Genomic DNA, 23,517 nt, shown 5'->3' on the forward strand with positions numbered 1-23,517 from the left:
TTTAATGTGAAAAGTTTATTTGGGATGAGTCAGTAAGTCTTCTAGTACACACATCCTTATACAATCTCAATATGTGCACCCTGAAACTAGAGTTCTTCAAAATAAAACCTGTGTTACGCTAGCTACGAAGAACCTCTAAAAAAACCACTTTTTCGATGTGGCCGAGAAAAGGTGTGGAAATGTATTCCTCATCTGATGCTCAGCATAATACCCTGAGGAAAGGGTATATATGCTAAACTGATTGCATCACTGATTACAAAGAAAAATTAGTTAATGTAATGATATTTTACAGGAAGTTGGAATACCAAAATTACAACAAATACGAAAAAGAAAGTGGTCACTGATATGGGAGAAGGTGAGTAATGTAAAAAATATTCAAGAGACAATGAATATTTCGAAAAAAGGCCACAACCCCTTCTTTTCTATCTACTCGCTTTGTGGTTGTTACAGAAGGGACATGTTTGTTTGTTGATAAAGTCTTACCAGAGAATACTAAACATCCCACGCAGCAAATGGTAAGCTTTTTGTAAACCATTCAGTTTCCTGCACTTTGCAAATATTTGAAGGGTAATGAACACCGATAGCCTCTATTAGGCGAAATAAATGACAACAAGGGAATTTCCCGATATCAGTTTTCGGTTTTCATAGGCCGCATTCTGCCTGATCAAATCGTGATCTCATTGTCTGGTATTAAACGTCCACAGTTTTTTTTGTAAAACCCCTTCGATGAGGTACACTGTCTCTCGTATTCTACAAATCTCTCTCTCGATTAGATTCTACACGCATCATTTGCGCAAATTACGCGAGGAATGTAATTCCACGACGCGATCAAAGGAAACAAACAGCCTTTCTGCTGAGAATTTTCCACGTAATTTTTCACGTAACTAAACGTAGCACACCTTAGTCACAAAATGAAGTCGATGTCAGTTCTCACTTAATTTGATGTTTGCTGCATACTTTTACAAGCAATTTCGGCGCTTATGCCCTTACACTAAAACCATTGCAAGCGAAGGGTAACTTAAGGACGCTTCAGCTTAAAGCTTAAATATGACACGAATTAGGCATCGAGTTTGTCATAAGCTCCATTACTTGTGAGTGGTAGACCTTGCACCCTTAAATTGAAATGTTTCCAACGGCGTCCTTTCTCGAGGGTCTTGAAACGTGCACATATCCTACAGAATTCAAGCATTTCACTCAATTTCAGATCAAAAAATGGAACAAGGAGAACTAAGAATATTTTACTGAGATCAAGTTTGCGTAAACAGGCAAATGGCTCACTCTCAACCAACAACAAGATGGCGGTTGACAGTTTGACCATAAGGTTCTCTGTGCATGTTAACTTGTTATTTGTTTTCATTAAGAAATCAAGTCCTTCTTCGAAGATACAACAGCAAACACTGAGCAACGAAGATAAGGTCATTACCAAGGTAAGTTTAATCCAATACGTTGATAAATAAGGGAACATTCACGCATACATGCAGTTGATCACCTAAAATTAGTATATCATATTAAAGAACAAATTGAGTCACTCACCTAGCATTGAAGTTGTTTCTTTCAATTCTTCCATTCTATCTCCCTGTTTTGGAGCAGTGCACGCTTAACTCTATCCGAGAATTGACAGAGCCGTACGTAATCTACATTGAATCACATTTATCGCCTAAAACAGACAGTAAGGAATATTACCAATGAACTTAACAGTTAAAGGCCTAGCTGGGATTGCAGTGTTTTGGAACTTTTCGTAACATTTGCATTTTACAACAGCCATTTCATTGTTCTGTTGGACTCATTCATCCGGATGAGTGCTTTTGATTCTTTGGTATTAGGTGATTGACGCATGATTGTCTGTGATCGCGTGATCTGATAAACGACGCCCTAATTCTCGAAGCATTGCGTCATTGCAAATCAACACTGGATCGACGGACGCAAAATAAATGCAGCGTCTTTAAAATTCGAAAAGAGCAACTCACTTGTTGACATATAGAAAGTTAGTTTTGGGGCCAGAAGTACGGACACGGAACAGACGATTTGAAGAACAACCTTCAACTTGAGGTATTTGATCAAGAATCGAAACCGAGCGGTTTTATTTGATTGAGTTGAATTCAAACCAATTTTTTTCCAACAGCTGTTGGTCCAATCGATTTCAAGCGTTGAGTGACAGATTGTGTTTATATCAGGAGAGAACCTCAAAGCTAAAGGTAAGAAGAACGCTCTTAACAAGCCATCGTAAAATACTTATGTGGGGACATTGACGAATCGCACATAAAGAAACGCACACTGTCAATAATCCTTGTCACAGCTTTCAAGTTCTTCCAAATCAGAGAGCCTATTGGTATGTGTAAGCTTAATTTTACTGCACATAAAATCTAAATTCCCAAAGTAGTTCTTTTTTGTCTGACGTATAACGCAAAAATGCTAGAGTCAAAGTCGATGTCACTTCTCAGTTAATTTGATGTTTGCTGCATAATTTTACAGAACAATTTCGGTGCTTATGGCCTTACACTGAAACCATTGCAAGCGAAGGGTAGCTTAAGGACGCTTCGGCTTAAAGTGTAAGTAAGATATGACATGAATTAGGCATAGTGTTTGTCATAAGCTCCATCACTTGTGAGTGGTAGACCTAGCACCCTTAAAATGAAATGTTCCCATCGGCGTCCTTTGTGGAGGGTCTAAAAACATGCCTTTTTTCCCTTTTTTATCTTCCAACACGCATATATCCAACAGAATTAAAGCACTGCACACAAGTATAGATTAAAATATATAATAAGTGGAACGATGAATATTTCACTGAGACTATGTTCGCGTGAATAGACAAACGGCTCAACCTCAACCGACAACAAGATGGCAGTTCACAGTTTGATCATGAGGTTCTCTGTACATGTTAACTTGTTATGTTTTTGTTTAGAAATCCATTCTTTCTTCGAAGATATAACCGTAAATACTGAATAACGAAGATAAGGTCGTTGCGTAGGTAAGTTTAATCCACTGAGTTTATAAATATGGGAAACGTTCACGCATATATGTAGATGATTACGTAAAATTAGTATATCATAGTGAAGAACAAATTGAGTCACTCAACAAGCACTGAAGTTATTACTCTCAACTATTCTGTTCTATCTTCATCTTTTTGGGCTGAGTAATGCATGCCTGACTCTCTCCGAGAATCGACAGACCCATACGTACTCTACATTGATTCACATTTATCGCTCAAAACAATGAGACAGTAAGGAATATTACTAAAGAGATCTCAGCAGTGAAAGACCATGGGATTGCAGTATTTTGGAACTTTGTCGTAACATTTTCATTTTATAACAGCCGTAATATTGTTGGACTCAGCCAACCCTAATTCTCGAACACTGCAACACGAGCTAAATGCAACCCACTTTTTGACGCGTAGAAAATTAGTTATGGGGCCAGAAGCACGGTTACGAGACAGACGATTTGAAGAACTACCTTCGACTTGAGGTATTTGATCGATAATCGAAAGTGAGCGGTTTTGTTTGATTAAGTTGAATTCATATCATTTTTTTCCAACAGCTGTTGGTCGAATCGAATTCAAGCTTTGTGTTACAGATTGTGTCAATATCAGGAGAGAAGCTCGAAGCTTAAGGTAAGAAGAATGCTTTTAACAAACCATTGTAAAATAATTACGTGGGGGCATTTACGAATCGCACATAAAGAAACGCACACCGTCAATAATTCTTATCACAGCTTCCCAGTTCTTTAAACTCAGCAAGTTTATTGGAATATGTAAGCTAAATTTTACTGTGGGTAAAATCTAAATTTCGAAAGTGGTCTTTTTTTGCCTGACATATAACGCAGAGTCAAAGTCAATGTCACTTCTCAGTTAGTTTGATGTTTGCTACATAATTCAACAGAGCAATTTCGGTGCTTAGGGCCTTACACTGAAACCACTGCAAGCGAAGAGTAGCTTAAGGATGCTTCAGACTAAAGTGTTAGTAACACGAATTAGGTATTGTGTTTGTCATAAGCTCCATCACTGGCGAGTGGTAGACCTTGCAACCTTAAATTGAAATGTTTCTAACGGCGTCCTTGTCGAGGATCTTAAAACATGTTTTGTTTGTTCCATTTTTGATCTTTAAATGCATGTATGTCTTCCAAAATTCAAGCATTGCACTCAAGTATGATCAAAATATCGAGTAGAAGTAGAACAAGTAGAACGATGAATATTTCACTGAGATTATGTTCACGTGAACAGACAAACGGCTCAACGTCAACCAACAACAAGATGGCAGTTCACAGTTTGATCATGAGATTCTCTGTACATGTTAACTTGTTATTTTTTTGTTTAGATATCCATTCCTTCTTCGAAGATACAACAGTAAACACTGGTTAACGAAGAAAAGGTCATTGCGAAGGTAAGTTTAATCCACTGAGTTTATAAATAAGGGAACATTCACGTATACATGTAGTTGATCACGTAAAATCAGTATATCATATTAAAGAACAAATTGAGTCACTCAACAAGCGCTGAAGTTATTACTTTCAACTCTTCTGTTCTACCTATATGTTCTTGGGGCTGACTAATGAACACCTGACTCTTTCCAAGAATCGACAGACCCATACGTACTATACACTATTCACATTTATCGCTCAAAACAAAAAGGAATATTGTTAATGAAATCTTGGCGGTGAAAGGCCCAGGGATTGCAGTATTTTGGAACTTTGTCGTAACATTTGCATTTTACAACAGCCATTTCATTGTTCTGTTGGACTCAGCCATCCGGATGAGTGCTTTTGATTCTTTGGTATACGATGATTGACGTATGATTATCCGTGATGGCGTGATCTGACAGACGACGCCCTAATTCTCGAAGCATTGCATCATTACAAACCAACGGAGGCGAACTAAATGCAGCGTCTTTAAAATTCGTAGACAGCCAATCACTTTTTGAGTTGTAAAAATGAGTTTTGGGTCCAGAGGCACGGGTAAGAGACAGCCGATTTGAAGAACGACCTTCAAATTAAGATATTTGATCGAAAATCGAAACCGAGCGGTTTTATTTGATTGAGTTGAATTTATATCACTTTTTTCCAACAGCTGTCAGTGGAATCGATTTCAAGCGTTGTGTGACAGATTGTGTTTATATCAGGAGAGAAGCTTGAAGCTTAAGGTAAGAAGAACGATCTTAACAAATCATCGTAAAATATTTATATGGGGACATTTACAAATCGCACATAAAGAAACGCACACCGTCAATAATCGTTGTCAGAGCTTCCCAGTTCTTTAAACTCAGCAAGCATATTGGTATGTGTATCTAAATTTTACAGTGGGTAAAATGTGAATTTCTAAAGTGGTCTTTTTTTTGTCTGACGCATGACACAAACATGCTAGAGTCAAATATTTTTTTTTGAGAATTGATGAAAGCGGAAATCGAAAGTGAAAAAGTCTGAAATGGAAAGACTTGGGAAATATTCCTCAAACCGATCTATTTTAGGAATCAATTTGTCTTTTTTGCCGCATTGTCAAAAAAGAAAGTGATTTTCTTGCACGATTTAAAGATGCAATAAGCATTAGGATTCAAGCGTCTATCGTGATATATTGTAGCTTGCAATCAGTTGGATTTTTGATTGGGAATGTGGAATTTAGACTGGAAATTGAGTATGGAGGGAGGGGTGGGGGCCAAGAAAGTCAGTTTCACAGCTTATTTTTCATGCAGGCTGCAGTTGTTGCATATAATATTTTTAAAGCCGAACGGCATTGAAGCTAATCTGAAAAAAAGAAAAACATTTGAAAGTAATATAATATTTGTGGGGCAGCATGTATTTGAACATGAATTCATTCATCAGACTGAAATCAACATTTTCAATAACCAACATGTTCTTATTAATAAATCGCATAATATTAACACTGGAGTCCAATCCTCTAACAACTAAAATTGTGACCATAGAACCAATATGCATTTTAAAAAGCCAGATGGAAGATTTTCATCAGTTTTGTTAACCCTTAAACCCCTAAGAGTGACTCAATTTGTTCCCTTTGACTTTGCTTCAAAGTTTTTCCAGCAGTGGAAATGCTCGCTTTCAGAATAAAGTACGCCATAGCAAATTCATATTTTTTAACAATTATTTATCAACATTGAATAACATTTGCTCATCTTTCTCCCATTTAGTTAACGCATCTAAATCTTTCTGTATGTTTTGGCAGTCAACTGGACTAGTTGAGTCCAATCCTCTAACACCTAAAATTGTGACCACAGAACCAATATGCATTTAAAAACCAGATGGAAGATTTTCATCAGTTTATTAACCCTTGAACCGCTAAGAGTGACTGACATCTAATTTCTCGTCACAGTTAATCACCCTTGAATAAAGTTTAAGGGTTGAGAGAATAACAGAAATAATCATCAATTTAAGAAGCTCCTGATTGTCAACCAAATTCTCCTTGTCATTACCACAGGAAATGTAGAGAGATCAGTGTGGAGAATATGAACACTAATGTTAGGGTGTAAAGGGTTAAGGGTTCTATTGTTATAATATTACTCCTGCCGCTGTACAGTGAAAATGTTTTTGTTTCTGTAGTGTTATCTGTTTATACAACACAAGCTTTTAAGTATTAATTGCATGTTGTTGTTTATATCACTCATTTGTGTGGCATTCAATATTACCACTTTTCTTTACTTAGTCTATTGATGTATGTGCGGTTGTTTTATATTGTTATTTGTTGTGTGAATGGCAGGTTCTAATTTTTAGTAAAAAATCACTCTCAATAACTGTTTGTTAGATTAGTTTGGGAATTATTATTATAATTATAAATTACTTTCCTCAAATGTAATTGGTGCGTTAGATGCTTTATTTTTCAGTAATTATTTTACAGAGTTTTAATCTGACAGTGTAAATGGACAATTGGCTGTATAGTCGAACCTTGATTATCCAGATTTTTGGAAACTCATGGGCTTTATGGTCCAGATAATCCAGGGTTTGGATAATCGAAAATATAAATATAAATGTTCGTACAAAATGGGAGCAGAGAAGTAAGTCTAGATAACTGAAAAGTCTGGATAATGGTGGTCCAGATAGTCAAGGTTTGACTCTAATGATCAGACACAAGACACCTAACGGTAATCGGACGGTTAAAGCAGCCAATCATTCAAGTTAAGTCCACTTAACTAAATCCAACAATCACAGAATTGACTAGGAGGACTTTTAAAACTTTGCATTTGTTCTCTCGGAAATTGTAATAGTTATGATTAATTGGTGACAATTAGACTTAATGTGTTGTCCAATTCAGTCAATAATCATGGATATACTTTAGTAAATATCTGAATCTTCATGTCACTTGGCAGAAAATTATTTGGTACAGTAGATAAAGATAATTACTTTTAAGTTCTTTTGCCTCACATACATATACTGTTCTAATAATGTTGATAATAAGCAATTATTCACTGAAGGCAAAGTGAATAATAATGTTGAATACTCCTGAAACAAAGACAAGGGGATTTTTCAACACTGTGCGCTGCCAGACCTGAGATGAATAATTGTTTTAGTACAAATGTTCAGGTCCTTTCCAATTCTGTTGTAAATTCTGTAAATAAAGAAAGTGCGCACATTTTGTTACAATGTTGTGATGATTAATCATGTCAAGATAAGCCAGTAGTCCTAGGGTGGCAGTTTTATTTGATTTAATCAGCAAGAACTTCATATTTTTCTTTTAAAAAGTGTTTTTTCCAAACTCAGGGGCATCTTTTGTGCTCTTTACAATTTAATTTTCTTCTATCACTTTTATTGCTTCCTCTGAAATATATTTAAGGCAGCCATTTTTAAATTTAGGGCTCCTGCAACAATCACTGCATGTGTGCATGGGTGATTTAATAGTGAGAATAATGACACATTATCCTGGACTGACAAAAGTGTGTGCATGTTAATCACCTTACCTATTATACTAATACTTATTACTAGTATAAATCTACTAGACCAAGTCTATCTGTAATGCTACAGTCTGCAGAGCAGTAGGGGATTGTAATCATCCTCAGCAACATATGGACTGGTAAACAAAAGTGAAAATGTGAGCCTATTTTGTTATTAAGTTCAGGACATAGTAGATTATTAGTAGATTATTATCTTCCAATAATTGATACTCCCACATTAGTGATCAAGAAATCATTTCTCCTCACAATATCAATACAACATAAAACAGACAAGGGATGAGAATAAAGAAAAATATCAAAAATAGGATAAGTTTATCTGAAATACTTATAACATTATGATAATTGTATGGTAGATAGTGAGGAGAATTTAACTAATGAGATCTTTGGAGTGAAAGTATTTACTACTTTAAAATGATAGAAATCCATATAAGATGATTTTTATTATTATACTAAATATGTACATAAAGATGTTAATAATTGGCATCTGTCCTAATTTCAGAAAGAAGTCACCTCTTCCAGGTGCATGTCTTGGTTTTCAAGTGAGGTAAGTGTAATGATGGCCTGTTAATACCCAGATAAGTGGGATCCATCAGTATCTGGGCAACTGCCCTGACCTACCCCTCCCCCAACTCAACAACAGTCAATTGATAACAAGTTAGGGTTAATGTTGGGTTAGGGGAGGGGTAGGTGGGCAGTTGCCCAGATACTGATATTGTTCCGATAAGTGCGGATAAATTCAACAGGTTTCTTTAATCTACACCAGCGAGCACGCCATGTTACAGTACCATGATTCTTTTTGCACCGATAACTCTATATAGCAGTAACGAAATGTCTAAACACTACATTTGCTTTCTTTGTGAAAAGAAACAAACTAACGAAAAGTGAAAACCTTAGACAAAATTTGTCTATTTAACTCAATAAACAGTCTAAACGGAGTATTGTCTCTCAGAAACTGTTCACTTATTCAGAACATAAACAATCTTAAGAGTGCACTGTCTTTCAAAATTGTTCACCTATTTAACGCAAAGTCCTTAAACTTACCTGGCATCCGTACAGTTCGAGACGGTCTACTCTTTGGCTCAGTCGTGGTTGCCGTGTCAGCAACTAAGGGTGGGACCACACGACCCTCTAGAGTTTCAGCTCCAGTACAGTTGTCTGGTTCCTGTGGGGTTGTTGTATGAACAGTTTCTCGGCTGCACTGTACCGTCAGTCAATTTCAAGGTTAGTTCTTGCCCTGCCTTTGTCTGAACAGTATAGGGATTGGGCTCGAAGTTAGCAGCTAACTTTCCAGATTGCTTGGTGTTCTTGAGAAGAATCTTGTCTCCATGTGTCATTTGGTTGTCGACAGCTTGCCGTTGTTTGTCACCATACCTTTTGCCTGCAAGCTTTTGATTCCAGTCACGATCTCTCGTGCTCTCATCCAGAAGACTTTTGTTTGGACGCAGTTCCGGAAGCTTTGTCTTCAATTCTCTTCAAAACATAAGAAATGCTGGGGTTGTCCCTGTGCTACTGTGAGGGGTGCTTCTATAGGCCAGCAAGAATTCATCCAATTCATCTTTCCATTTCTTCCCTTCTACTTCAGCTACCTTGAGTGATTTTAGCAAAGTTCTGTTCTGTTGCTCTATTTCGTCATTAGCCTGAGGCCAAAGGAGTGGAAAGTTCTGGATGCTGGATGCCATGTGTAGCCAGGAAGTTTTCAAACTCCTCTCACACAAACTGCGGTGCATTGTCAGACTTAAGGCTGAATGGGTATCCATACCCTGTTGGACCCATCGTTCTATTCGTGCACATGGCTTTGAAGACTTGTTGTAAATGCATTGCAAAGGCTTATGGTCAGTCTCCAACTCAACCTCTCGACCGAAAACATACAGCTTGAATCTCTCACACGCCCATACTAAGGCAAGACCTTCTTTTTCTGTCTGGGAATATCTCCTTTCGACATCGGTAAGATTTCTTGATGCATAGGAAATTACTCTCCACAGGCCATCTTGCAGCTGAGTGAGGACAGCTCTTATGCCTGTGGGACCAGCATCAGCAACAATGCGTGTCCTGCATTCGTTCTTGAAGTAAGCAAGTGTTTCTGCTCGGGTTAGCAGATCTTTCAGTTTCTGGAAAGATCTCTGTTGAGCATCTTCCCAAATAAACTGTTGGTCTTTTCTCGTCAGCATTCTGAGCGGTTCGGCAACTTGGGAAAAATCTGGCAAGAACTTGGCAACTGCAGACACCTTGTCTTCACTAGGAGCGATTCCTTTACTGCTCAAGTCATGTCCAGAGAAAGTTAATTTTAGAAGTCTGAACTGACACTTCTCATTAAGAGTCAATCCACGTTCTCTGAGACGGCGCAGAACAGCTAGCAGATTCTCATCATGCTCCTCGATTCCACATCCATGGATGATCAGTAGTCAGCAATATTTGCAACTCCTTTACAGCCAATTAACACATCTTTGACGATTTTCTGATATTTCTCAGGAGTTGAGGTAATTCCAAACATTAACCTCTTATATTGAAAAAGACCCCGCTGTGTAATGAAGGTTGTAATACGTCGCGATTCAGTTTCAAGTTCCACCTGGTTGAAGCCCCACTTTAAGTCTAATTTACTGAACGCTGTTGACCCATTTACGTCATGTAGAACCTCTTCAAAAGTGGGAATAGGGTGCCTTTCTCTTTTGATTGCCTCTTTGGCTCTTCTCATATCCACACAGACCCGTTTGTCTCCGTCAGGTTTTGGTACTACCACCAGTGGTGAGACCCACTCTGTTGGACCACTAGGCACTTCCTCGATGATGTCTTCTTTCATAGTTTCTTGTCGACTTTGTCACTTAAACCAAAGGGTAACCCTCTGACAGGCTGTGCAACAGGCTTAATATCTTTGTTCACATGCAACTTAAGCTGAAAATTTTTCAATTTACCCACTCCACAAACAACATCAGCAAAGTTCTTAACAATGTCCACAGAAGTTCCTTCACTTGTGATTGAGTATGCTTGTGGTGAGTTCGGAGGTCCAACTCTCAACACATTCAGCTTCTCAGCTGTGTCCTTTCCCAGCAGAGCTTTACCATGACCTTCAACAACCGTAAACTCATCCACACACTTTTCTCCTGACTCTTCACAATGAATTTCACTCTCAAAGTTCCTTCTAGCTCCTTCTGAACGGTCTCTTCCACTAGTTTTCTTGATTGAATTTTTCTTGCAACAATCCGCAAAGTGACCATTTTTACCACATTTATTACAAGTCTTGTTTAATGCTGGACAGCTCTTGTCCTGTGGAAGATGACCAGTTCCACCACACCGGTAGCATTTCCTTTCTTTTCCAGGTTTCTTTCCTTTTGTCCCCTTTTTCTTTGCTTGTCGATCATTCGGAGACAGTTTGTCCACCTGCTCAGGTCTTTCCATAGACTGCATTTGAGTGTTAACAGCTTCATGGACTCTTGCAGTCTCTCGCAGCACAGTCAAGTTTGGTTCACTTGTTTCTCGAGCAATTTTCGACGAAGTTTTGGATTTCTGCATTTTTCGATGATCTGATCACGGATATAGCCTTCGGGCGCATACGGCACACAAATTGATCGATAGTTTCCTCTTCCATCTGTTGCATTTGGCGGAAAACATGTCGCTAAAATGGAACATTAACTTTCGGTGTAAAATAGTTATCCAGGACTGCAACGCAATCGTTAAATGAAGTATCTTGATCTTCAGACACCCGAGTGTAATAAATTTCTTGTAACTCAGTATCTCCTGAATGTAACAGCAACGCTACTTTCTGCCCTTCATTGGTTACTCCTTTCGAGGTCACATACAGGTTAAAAGTACGTTTCCATCGAACAGACAACTAGTTCGGCTCTCCCTTGGGGTCAAAGCAAGGAAGGTCACGGACCTCCAGGATCTGTTTTGCACTCGCCCCACCTGAGTTGGTGGACGATGGAGCGCTTGGGTTGCTTTCTTGTTCAACGGGTGTTCCAATCGCGGGCATGATTTCCTTCTCGATAAAAACTATATCACGAATTTAATTTTTGAACACTTGGAAAATCATCCTCGTCGCCAAATGTAATGATGGCCTGTTAATACCCAGATAAGTGCAGATAAACTCAACAGGTTTCTTTAATCTATAATACCGTAATTATTTTTTTCTTTTTTTGGACCGATGACTCTATATAACAGTAACGAAATGTCTAAACACTACAGTAAGAACACTGTATTTCAAATGAACAGATATACTAAGAATTCTTGACCATTTCAGTGATGTTAACTCTTAATTTTCATTAAGTATGTGAAATCCTGATTGATAGCTATATCATGGTTGATAAGAATTGTTGGCTTATTTAAGCTTGATATGTTTGAACAGGGGGTGAAGGGGGGGGTGTTGCACAGGTTACATGCACATCAAAAAGTTTAGATTAATTGCATCACAAAATAATGAGTCAACGTTTAGGTTCACGTATTGTGAAAAGCAAAAAAGTTCACAGTTCATGGGGTTTTACTTTCGTATTTTTACAGGTCGCAAAAATTAAAAACACTTATTCCCGCATCATGAAAAAAGCCTTTTCACCCCCTCTACAATGTCGGTGATTGATTAATAATATAACAATGACATCAAGCACAAGGACATTTTTGGCTATTTTAGTAATTGATCTGTTCATTCTAGGAAGAAACATAAGTTGTGTGCAGGTCATGTAGAAGTGAGAAGACTAGTCACTTGAGAAACTCAAGAAGACTAAATGTGAGATTTGAAGTGTTAAGTAGAAACGGGATGGCAATTAAATTGTGTCAGTTAAGAAGATTTTCCAAGAGTTGCAAAACTTCCTGTGGTGCTCTTTTCTGTTGTTAGTTTAGTTTACTTGATAAAAACTGAAAGAGGGTCAATTTTTAAACGAGTACTAAACTATTACTACCATAATCTAGCTCTCAGATACATGCAATATATGGGCCTATTGCTTTTTTGTTTGTTTGTTTGTTTTCTTGGTTTTTCATTTAATTCTCTATCGAATAATTGTGGTTTTTTTTTAACCATTTATTGGACTGGAAGAAAGGGATTGTTTTTTCTTGAATATGTTAAGGCTGTAAACTTTGAAGAATATTTATGGAGGTGTATAATTGAAATCACTAATAATCCTTTTACTGCACTACTTTGATACACCTAATATTACATGTACCTCCATTAAACTATAATAGTTATTATAAAGATGATGCTAGTACTTCCTCTAAAATTAGGTAGAAAATTTGCTTTGTCCTGATTTTGATTACAAAAGAATTTGTGGATCTGGAGAATTGGTGTATTACATGTGTTAATTGCATACTGTGCCAATTAACATGCCCTTCAGTATTTACTTTAATTTTCAACTGAGATTAAATGTTCAATTTATTTTATACATAAATTGAGATAGGGAAAACAACAAAGAGACTATAATTTCATCACATCACAAGCCTGTTTCATGATTACTCACTCATCTGGGGATTCTATTGTCAAGAATATTCGCAACCATCATTTATATACTTTACTAATTTGCATAATAGGCGTGGCGGTAAATGTAAATGCTTTGTTCATCAGTTGTTACGCAGTAATGCTTTGTTTCTGTGGCGGCATGAAGACACGAGTTCATTATTTTTATTGAGTGATGATAATTCATGTTGGCAAACGATAAGTAATTTTTCTTTGAGGCAGAGGTTGCATCTTCTGCTAGCACCATTGTGGGGTGATGTTGAAGAAAGGATGCACCATGAAATAAATTGGACAATGTTAATTTCTTTAGGGGTCCAGATATATCGCGCTCTTCTTTTACATATCGACACTGTACTAAGGGAAAATAACTTACTATATATATGTTATACATTTTAGTTGATAAAGCCCCCCCCCCCCCCCCCACTAAAGTAGCACTAAAATTTCTTCAGAAACTTGCCCCTTATTCATTGCTTTTAATTTGTTGATTTTAGAAAGAAATTGAAGCACCATTCAGCTTCCCTCCTAGATGTTTTTTAGTCTTGGTGGCCAGTTCTTTCTGTAAAGGAAATTTTTGTAGAGTAAGGAATTATTATGATTTACCCAAAAACAAATCAAAGTAATGAACTTGATAATTAGTATTAATCCTACATAACTCTTATGTGTAGTAAACAAGCTGGATTGATTCAAGACCACAAACACATGCACTTATCATGAGATTTTTATAAATATTGAAAATTAGTTGAAGTCTTCACAAACTTTTCAGGTAATTTGACATAAACAGTAATTGTTTCACATTTTATGATAAAGTAGAATGTAGTTCACTGGTTCTCTCTTCTCGGGTGATGGAGGATCAGAAGTGGAGCTTAATTGTAGTCAGTGATAGCATCCAAAGCATTTCGAAAACAGCAAACAATTTAATGAATGATTTAAATGATTAACTATTCCAAGCACACCAGATCAATGGTTGATAGCCTGCCCTGCATTCAAACACAAAGTCCCTCCAGTTAGGCTACAACCATTGTCCTTTGTACTTTTATACCACTAAAATTCTCTGCCTTTTGGTTCTGCAATTTGTGCAAATGGAAAAAAATCAGTGAAAAAAAATTTATTTAAGAGTGCTGCGTAGAAGTTTAGTTCTAAGGTGCCCAAAAAAATAGACTACCAGAGTTCCTTGTAGCATGATAAATTAATTTTTTTCACTGATTCTTTTTATAATTCACGAGAGGTTGCTCCGTGATTCAGGCAAAAACCTCATCACTTTAGTTGCTCCCCCCCCGTTGCCTAAAAAGTTTCACCACGAAAAATCTCACATTGTAGGGATAAATTGATCTTCACAAGGGCACATGGCATCAGCTGCTACACCAGCGTTTCCTTCTACCAAGGAGACAACCAACTATGCTCGACTCTGTCGCCTTCTGGTGGATGTTGGATCCAAAGCCTTGAGAAACACTTTTGATGCCATTCACCCTCCTGCAGGACTTCACACAGTTTTGGGGCGTCACCCAGTGCATGCAACACTAAAGTCTCTAAAGTACAAGAGGGTCTTGAATGCTACGCAATGGGGGAAGCTGTATCCAACTAGTCCATCATCTGTTTCATCAGCAGAGTTTGATATCACACTACTGATGGTGTTACTGAGGAACATCTGTACATTGGCCCCTCCCAGCACCGGATGGGACAGTCTTCCCCCTCCTGCAGACGTGAGTAAGCAGGCTAACATCGCCAGGCTGAAATACTACCGTAATACTGTGTATGGCCATGCTAGCCAAGCCTCTGTGGACGATTTTGCATTCAACAACTACTGGCAGGAGATTAGCAATGCCATAGTAGGACTGGTAGGAGCAGGTTATGGAGCCGCTATCAGTAAGCTTAAGAATGGGTGCATGGACCCTGACACTGAAGAACACTACAGGCAGCTGCTGAAGCAGTGGAAGGAAGATGAAGACAATATTAAAGAAAAGATCCAAGATATTGAAGGTAAATATAATTCTGAAGAATGCAACCTTAATCAAGCAAAAGGTGCCAGGAGGAATGGCAAATTCAGCCCGGACATTTAAGCTTTGATTTCTGTAGTTATGCATCAGTTACAACTTTTTAATGTTACCCACTGGTCATCTACAGTCGCCATAATTCATACTGGTCAAGAATATTCGAGCAAATCTTCATCTAATCAGAAGCAAAAATAAAACCAATCACGATACAATGGTAAACAGACAGGTGCTGAAGATTAAGAAAAAAAATCCGATTTGGGATATACCGCTTGATTAAATCAAAGATTCTCAAAAACAGCTCAAGATAAAGAAAAATATATTTTTCCTCTTGTTACGAGCATGGAACATGAAAAATCGAACCTCAGACCTTTGGATTCCGCGTACCAATGCTCTACCACTGAGCCACAGAGACTCTATAGTGAGCTAAGCCCATTACGCAGTTCATATATGACACGCGTCCTGCATGCTGCTAGGATCAGCAACGTCGATAGCGACATGTTTTTATAAAGAATAAGAAAGATGGTAAATTTTAAGCTTGGTAAAAGATACAGAGAAAGATGTTTTTCGTTTTGTCCCGAGCGTGTGAAAAAGAAAAAAAAACAAAATAAAAGAGATGGAGAGACAAAACTCCAGGATGCACATTAAACATAAAAAAAGACCTTAATCAGGTGAGATGTGAGGTTAGAAATATTTTGGAAAAATTGGATACGGTGATGGCTCGACAACAGGAAACTAAGGATCGAGGTAAGTTTTTTATGAAACTCCATCCCTCTCGCTTAATCTGTGATCGAAAATAGATTATCTTTTGGCATGAGGTTTATCAATCTTTAGCACAAATCTTTGTTAGTTTTTAACGCTTGTTTGAGTGTTATTTGTATCTGAGAGGAAATTTCATCGTTTCAATGAGGATTTAGACTCAATTTCTAAGGGAAAGCCCTAACCCATAAAACTCTGAAATACGCTTTTACCCTCAGGTAAACTGACGAATGACTTTGAGTGGATGAGAACTGAAGTTGGAAACCTACGTGATAAACTGGACACTTTAATGGTTCGGCAACATGAAGCACAAGATCAGGGTGAGTTCTAGATGCTATTTCTTCGGTCACTTATCAATTAACAGTAACCTTTTAAAATCGAGTGCAGTATGAGAGATGTTTCAAAACTTTCTATCCCGTCAACAGTCATAGCGTAGTAAGGTGCATATTGCTGCATGCACTGCGATCATTTTAATGGTAGATAAAAATGTAGCAAACGACCCCCCCGACCCCCGACCCCCCCCCCCAAAAAAAGAAATTAGTAATAAATAACGATACTAATACTCCCAGATAGATTAAGAACAAATCAACGAAGGTCTTTTGGTTTTCCAATGTTGGTTGTTTCATAAACGAATTTCGGCTATTTCTATTAAAGTAGAAGAAACAAAAACCTGGACTTGTTTCAGACGAATATGTGTTTTTAACTTTAGAAAAAGTAAGAAATGACATTGATCAGATGAGAAGTGAAGTTGGAAACATACATGACAAGTTGGAGAGTTTCATGATGGCCCGACAAGAGGAAACGCAACTTCAAGGTCAGTCCCTATGGCAGCTATGAATTTAAGGGCGATTCATCTATGGAAATGCTAAGCTTTGGGAGAGTTATTTCTACGTGAGTGTTCATAAGAAGAAGAACGTTGCATTTTTCGAGTGAACTACATTAAAACAGATTAAACCTATATAACCTCGTGGAAAGAAGAAAAGCGCTCGTTGTTACCGTAGGGATTAAGAGTGCCGATTTGGAGGATAAATTTTTCTTCTGGTGTTTTGCGGCTTTCTGAACCGCCTAGATCAAGGGAAAGGCCGCAAACTGCCATATGTTGTTTAGAACGATAAGGGAGACTAAAGTGTCTCATTGTTTGTGTAAAAACTGCGGTTTGGGTTAGAACTCGTTTAAAGGAGCGGCCCCAAAGTCTGTAAACCAACGAGGCTCAAACTGCACATAATAAACTAGCCAAATGTACTAGCAAAACTTGGCATGTGATCGCACGGAAATCACGAACAATACAATAAAAAGGTGCTGTTTGTTTCCGAAACAGATTATAAAGAACAAAAATTTGAATGAAAATTCTGAAGATAAGCGATGAATAATGCTTAATTTTCACTGAAAGTAGACCTGTGTCTTGAAGGTGCGAAAAGATGCTCTTTAGAAGGATTTGCAATAAGACCTCTCATCGCCGTTTGTGCAACTGGCGGGGCTATCATGTTTAGGTTTTGCTCTACAGTCCTCTTCCGGGCATAGCCGCCTATTAAACCATCGTCATCCACATGTGGAAATAGTTACTGAAACCTCTGCCAAAGCCATTTGATATGTTGCACAACAGAGATGGGAATTAATGTTAATGTTTAGCAATGACGTTAAGTTATTTTTGAAAAGTTTATTGTTTTTCATACACGATGTATTTTAAATGGAGTGGCCATCAGTTAACGCTTCTTCTCCGCTAATAATATTGAAATCTTCATCCTCAGGGGATTACCTTGATCAAATCAAAATTGATGTTCGAAACGTGAGTCACAGGTTGGACGATTTGGTGGCACAACAAAGAGCAACTGAGCAGCAAGGTGCGTACTGCGCTAACTAACTGACAATTGGAATACTGGCTCCAGTTAGTTTTTGAGGGCGAGGCTTGAATCAGCTATCACACATGAAACTGAGAGCGAAAAATCCAAAAGTTTAATTTAATCTAAAAGTCATGCAAGACTTGGAAAAAAGGCAGGCTCGTGCTTTTATTGAATATTAATACAAATGGGCCATCCCCTGTGCTGTTTACATTTCTTTCTATCTGTCACGGAATAAATAGTGAGTAGCCTAGCCAATCAGATTGCAGCATTTGCGAGCGAACGTATATTTACACTAAATTAGTTTGAAATATTGGGGTAGGAATCAGTTACAGCAATTGTTATTTCATCACAAATTGAATCAGATGCCTCCATGGGAAAAATAAACCCATCATAATTTGCCTCACATCCAACGTGTGGCTTCGTAGTTCAGTTGTAAGCAGCACGGTATCTCATGAGGAGCTTTAGCCCCGAAAAGAATTCGCAGCACGCATTCTACAGGGGCGCGATCATTTCTGTCATCGGTGTAGAGAATTACTTTAACGCTTGCAGTCGGTAGGTGTCAATGCGGTTATTAAAACCTGTTGATTTTAACTTAGGGCCAGTTTACATGGAGGTGGGGGACCCCAAGTAGGTGAGGTGACCCGCCTAGGTGAGGTTACCAGCCTTTCCATATAATCTCTCATTTTATCTTGATCACGTTTACATGATAGGTGGGGTAGCCCACCAAGGCGGGTTACCCGGTCTGCCAGATAGAGTAACCTTGTATGCCGGGGTGACAATTTGCCATGTAAACGTCCCAAGGTGGGGTAACCCACCTAGCCGGGGTCGCGTTCATGGCATAAAGCTCAACACGTATGTTTTAAAACTTTGTACATTTCTTAACCGTCTCATGGTAGAAATTACCAGAAACCGCAACGGACACACAAGGAGTGTAAAATTTTTACATTTTGGAATATTTAGCGTTGTAAATCGACCACATTTCGTTTCCCAAACTATTCCTTATAGCGTATTTAGTCTACGATTCCTCGCGTAACCTAACACCGCGTAACACAACGCGTGACGCTTTCATGAATAAGTACACATGTGTCCGAGAATTAATCTTTCGTCTTTCTCGAGATGTGAGCTTGGGACGCCTATGCTGAAACTCCCTAACTGCAAGCGCAACAACAACCTCAAGACACCTCACCCCAGCACCCCGAGGTTGCAAGATTGCATGTAAACGCGTTTTATTTTTCGACCACGGCTAGGCGGGTTACCTCAACTACCCGGGGTCACCCACCTCCATGTTAACAGGCCTTTAAAGGTTCACCTGATAACTAATACCTCATCTAATTTTAAAAGCGCGAATTTCAATTACGAAACCACAATAAATCTTGGAACGGAATCACTTGGCGCAATCTCTTCATGGAGGCCAAAGTCTTCGATCGATCGGCTGAGTTTTCTAGAGTTACGGGATACAGTCTCAACCAGATGTGCTAACGAAAAGTTAATGTGGAATCAAGCCGATTGCTTTTGCAAAGAACGAAGTCTTTCGTCGATTCCCCGATGACTGCAATACGTTCTGTCCCACCAGCAGTTCTCAACTGCGCCAATAAAGGCTGTTCGTTAAATACCACGTCACCAAACATGTTGTATGCTCATTTGGTCTCTGTGCTGGATTAATTAGACAGCGAGAATTTCCTGCAGATGCATTCGTGAGGTCTCAAAATGTAATGTTGGAAACTGCGCGATACGTCAATTATTCTTAATTTGATTGACATTCATAAGTGATTTCGTTTAACAAACAAGATGTATGCGGCACGTATTTTATCGCCCCTTATATGACATTGTTCCACTTGCTTACAGCGGACGTTCAGTGCGTTTTTTCTCGAATAAGTCAAGAGTTGTGAGTGGGAGTTAACCAAAGCGTTGAAATAGAATCGTTAAATCAAGTGAATAATCCGTGACTTAATTAGGAAGCGTGGTACAGCCTTTTCACGTTTTCGACAATAACCCTGTTAAATCAAATCGCTCTCGACCGTACACTTTAGGCGGGAAATGCCTCTGGTCGAATAATCATGGGGAATTGCAGAGATGTCGGTCAAGAATAGCTGAGCTTGACAAAGACATTCGGGAACCAGTAAAGGATAATGATTATATAAGTTAACGGTGGATACCTCAACTTTCAGTCAAAAGAAAGAGTCCAGGCAAAGAACGGTCCCCTGATATTAACTAGTGTGAATTCAATTTTTTCGTTTCCTACCTGAGGGTTAATTTTTAATCTCTCCTATACCCTCTCGGGTAGTACATACCTGAGGGTTATTTTTAATCTCTACTCTACCCTCCTGGGTAGTGTATACCTGAGGGTTACCTTTAATCTCAAATATACCCTCTTGTATAGTGTATACCTGAGGGTTATTTTCAATCTCTTCTATACCCTCTTGGGTAGTGTATACCTGAGGGTTATTTTCAACCTCTTCTATATCCTCCTGGGTAGTGTATACCTAAGGGTTACTTTAAATGTCTCCTATACCCTCTTGGGTAGTGTATACCTGAGGGTTACTTTTAATTTCTACTATACCCTCTTGGGTAGTGTATATCTAAGGGTTACTTTAAATCACTACTATACCCTCTTGGGTAGTGTATACCTAAGGGTTACTTTTAATCCCTTCTATACCCTCTTGGGTAGTGTATACCTGAGGATTATTTTTATGCTCTTCTTTACCCTCCTTCACGGCAGTTCCGTTAGACGATATTCATAAGCGTGGATTTGCTTACAATAACCTTAAACGTTGTTTTAGAGAAACGTGAAGCCTAGCTTCTACCCTGTTATAGTCAATTTTGGCAAGAGGGTTGTCTTCGGAAAAGCCAAAAATGCCGTTCCAAAACCTTCGCATTTTAAAGGTCATTTTGCATTGTGCGGAAGCATGTAGACGGAGCAGGGAGACCATCAGTTGAAAGCGATGTATATTCTCTGGATTATCTAATTATCACAGTTTCCGGTCCTTAAAAGTTCAAAACCATTACCTGTGTAAAGAAGGGTTTGTCTGAGTTAGCCTTACATAGGCCTAGGCCTTTGATCATGGAGATAAAATCAGCTTTACCAGTGCCGCTTTTAAGGCAATTTTTGAGTTTCTTCTTTTACGTGTTTCAAATTGTTCCTGTTATATGTTGCTCTAACATTTGGCCAGGACTATTTGTGGACCTTGTGTTTACCGTTGTCTTCTTTAAGACATGCATTGTTTCTACAAAGAAAATAAGCTTAGCGTACCGCCCCTTAGGTTATTTCGAATTAGATCCGTTAAGTTTCCTCGAGGAATTTCCCAGAGCTCTTGTTTCTGGAAAATGTACGAACAAAGTAGTGTTGCATCTGGAAAATGATTAGAAATGTAACTATGGGAAGTTGCAGTTTTTTCCATTTCAGTCGGAAGCACGGGTTCGAATTTCATCGAAGCCTGAACCTTTTCACAGGTTTCTTCCTGTAACTTTTAAAATTATCGCTTACCTGTGGTTATCATGGCTGTATTTATGACAGAATGCTAACAAATAACAGTCACTGGCATTGTAGAGGATCCAAGCCTCAAACTTTTCGATTTCGCGAATGGATATACTTTCATTTTACCAACTGAGCCAAAGAGGCAAGTTAGAGAATTATCTCATCTGCCAGGCTGACCAACATCTTGCATATAGTTAATATGACGCAGGGAGAGGAAGCGGGCTGATAAATTTTTAGGCTTTTTCGTAGAGACTATGTAAAGATCTCTCACATGGATCCCTTTCGCCCTCAATAACTTCCTTATCAATTTTAAAATCAGAAATTATCATATGACGGTTGATAATTAGTATTTATGTAAACGATCTACCAAATGTTTGTCAAAATTTTTTTCAACTGCTTGCTACGTGGATGACTAAGCTCCTATTGTCTTTTACCGTGAACGACTCTGCTTGGATCACTCAAAGTGTTAATTCCGACTTACAACGGATTCGCAATTAGTGTTTCAACAATTGTTCGATGCTTAATCCAGATAAGACGAAACTAATAGTTTTTGGCAGCCGAAGAATGTCTTCCAAATTACTGGACTTTCCAAAGACCTTGGAGTATTTTCTGATCCCACGCTATCTTTTGATAATCATATTTCTACTGTAGTATCGTCTTGTATGTCGAAGTTATCTAAGATAAGCCGTATTACGTTTTCGATAAACAACTGCTTGAAACCATGATAAACGCGTATGTTTTCAGTAAACGATATTACTGTTCATCAGTATGGTCATCCACCTCAGCCTGTAATATTCGTAAATTGCTATACGTTCAAAACTTTGCCGCGCGAACTATTTCTAACGTAAAGAAGTATGACCATATCTCTCCTGTATTAAGAAACTTACGTTGGCTCCCCGTAAACACACATCTGTATTGCCGAGATGCTACTTTAACATTTAAATGTATGACGGATCAAGCCCCAGAATACTTAAAATCTATGTATATAACAAGAGGCAGCGTATCTGGACGTATTACCAAAAACTTTCAACGACTAAACATTCCTCTTTTTAAAACTGCAACAGGACAGAAAACGTTTTATTATAAAAGTGTATATATCTGGAACAAGTTAGATCCAAGCCTTAAATTATGTAAGAGTCCCGCTTCCTTTAAGACAGCTGAAAAAAATCACCTTTTGAATGAATTTTTAAATTAAACATATCTTATTTAAAGATATATAATTCGTAGTGCATTGTATGCATTTTAATTTTGTAATCCAATTTCGTCACTGAAAAGCTCCAGATTGGGATGTGTTCAATGAATGTATGTAAATGTATGTGTACTTTTCCAGTCTAAAGAAGGAAGCGATGACGCGATTTTTTTGTTCATACAGGTTTGAATAGCTTAAACTCTCTAAACTCAAATGTGAAAGAACAGAAACCAATTTTTTCAAAATTAGCTCCTCATTAACACGTTGACCGAACGCTAATCAATATGATATTTGATACGTTTTGTTCACCTTTTTCGTCACGATACAGAATCATTTATCAGAATTTAGCGGTTTAAAATGTTTAGAAAATCAATTTGTGTGTTCTTAATGCTCTACCCTACTGTCTCTTCTTTCTAAAATGGTTAAAATCTAAGATTTATGTATAATTCTGCTGTCACGTAAGCAAAATCACTATAACTTTGAAGTCACTAAGGCAAAGATAATTAATAAGTGAAAGATGTTTTTACATTTCTATAATTTCGAACATCTTATTGGAAGAAATCCACCGCAGTTTTCTATGGTCTGGCCTGGACTTGAGAAATATCATCCAAGGAAGAAAGAGTACTTTTGACCAATTTAAAAAAAATGGCTAACGGGTGTTTTTGAATAAATTATGGCTAACCTCTGAATGAATACTTATCAAAATTGGAATGCTTTCTGAATCTCTTATATATCACAAAATTTAGGAACACAAACGATTTCTTGCTGCATGCGGTGTTTTACGAGGAGCGAGCTTGTCGCCTTTTTGAAATTTTTGATATCGCAAGAGGTCAAAAAAAGGCTTTTTACAGCTTTGACTATTAAGAGCTCTCAAAAAAATTTTAACATATTTCTAGAAACCAACGTGGTTTTATTTACTTACTACCAAAGATAGTTTAATGGGCA

At 38.0% G+C, this 23,517-nt stretch overlaps 1 protein-coding gene and 1 long non-coding RNA gene across 7 annotated transcripts in view; one reads left to right on the forward strand and one right to left on the reverse strand.

Moving 5' to 3' along the window:
- LOC149043462 (uncharacterized) lies at window positions 1–4,818 on the reverse strand. The gene is made up of 3 exons (XR_016187880.1): window positions 4,522–4,818; window positions 1,534–1,657; window positions 1–1,172 (listed from the first exon to the last, which is right to left on the reverse strand). It is a non-coding gene; the product is annotated as an uncharacterized LOC149043462 (long non-coding RNA).
- The window catches only part of LOC113677741 (uncharacterized), a 26,820-nt gene continuing 5,188 nt past the window's right edge, over window positions 1,886–23,517 (forward strand). Inside the window, exons 1-11 of one of the 6 annotated variants that reach the window (XM_089210185.1) lie at window positions 1,886–2,049; window positions 2,123–2,195; window positions 2,473–2,549; window positions 2,903–2,968; window positions 3,535–3,607; window positions 4,311–4,376; window positions 5,060–5,132; window positions 14,659–15,297; window positions 16,286–16,387; window positions 16,777–16,881; window positions 17,816–17,908. In XM_089210185.1, the coding sequence (XP_089066311.1) occupies window positions 14,664–15,297; window positions 16,286–16,387; window positions 16,777–16,881; window positions 17,816–17,908 (934 nt within the window). In that variant the 5' untranslated portion in view covers window positions 1,886–2,049; window positions 2,123–2,195; window positions 2,473–2,549; ... (3 more) ...; window positions 5,060–5,132; window positions 14,659–14,663. Of the gene's footprint in view, window positions 2,050–2,122; window positions 2,196–2,472; window positions 2,550–2,902; window positions 2,969–3,534; window positions 3,608–4,310; window positions 4,377–5,057; window positions 5,133–8,385; window positions 8,431–14,637; window positions 15,298–16,285; window positions 16,388–16,776; window positions 16,882–17,815; window positions 17,909–23,517 lie in introns of those variants that run through there. The other 5 variants (XM_089210184.1, XM_089210186.1, XM_089210187.1 and 2 more) reach the window with 5 other exon arrangements.

The sequence above is a fragment of the Pocillopora damicornis genome, chromosome 6, assembly GCF_964200805.1.
Source record: "Pocillopora damicornis chromosome 6, jaPocDami1.2, whole genome shotgun sequence".
In the NCBI taxonomy this organism is placed as follows: Eukaryota; Metazoa; Cnidaria; class Anthozoa; order Scleractinia; family Pocilloporidae; genus Pocillopora; species Pocillopora damicornis.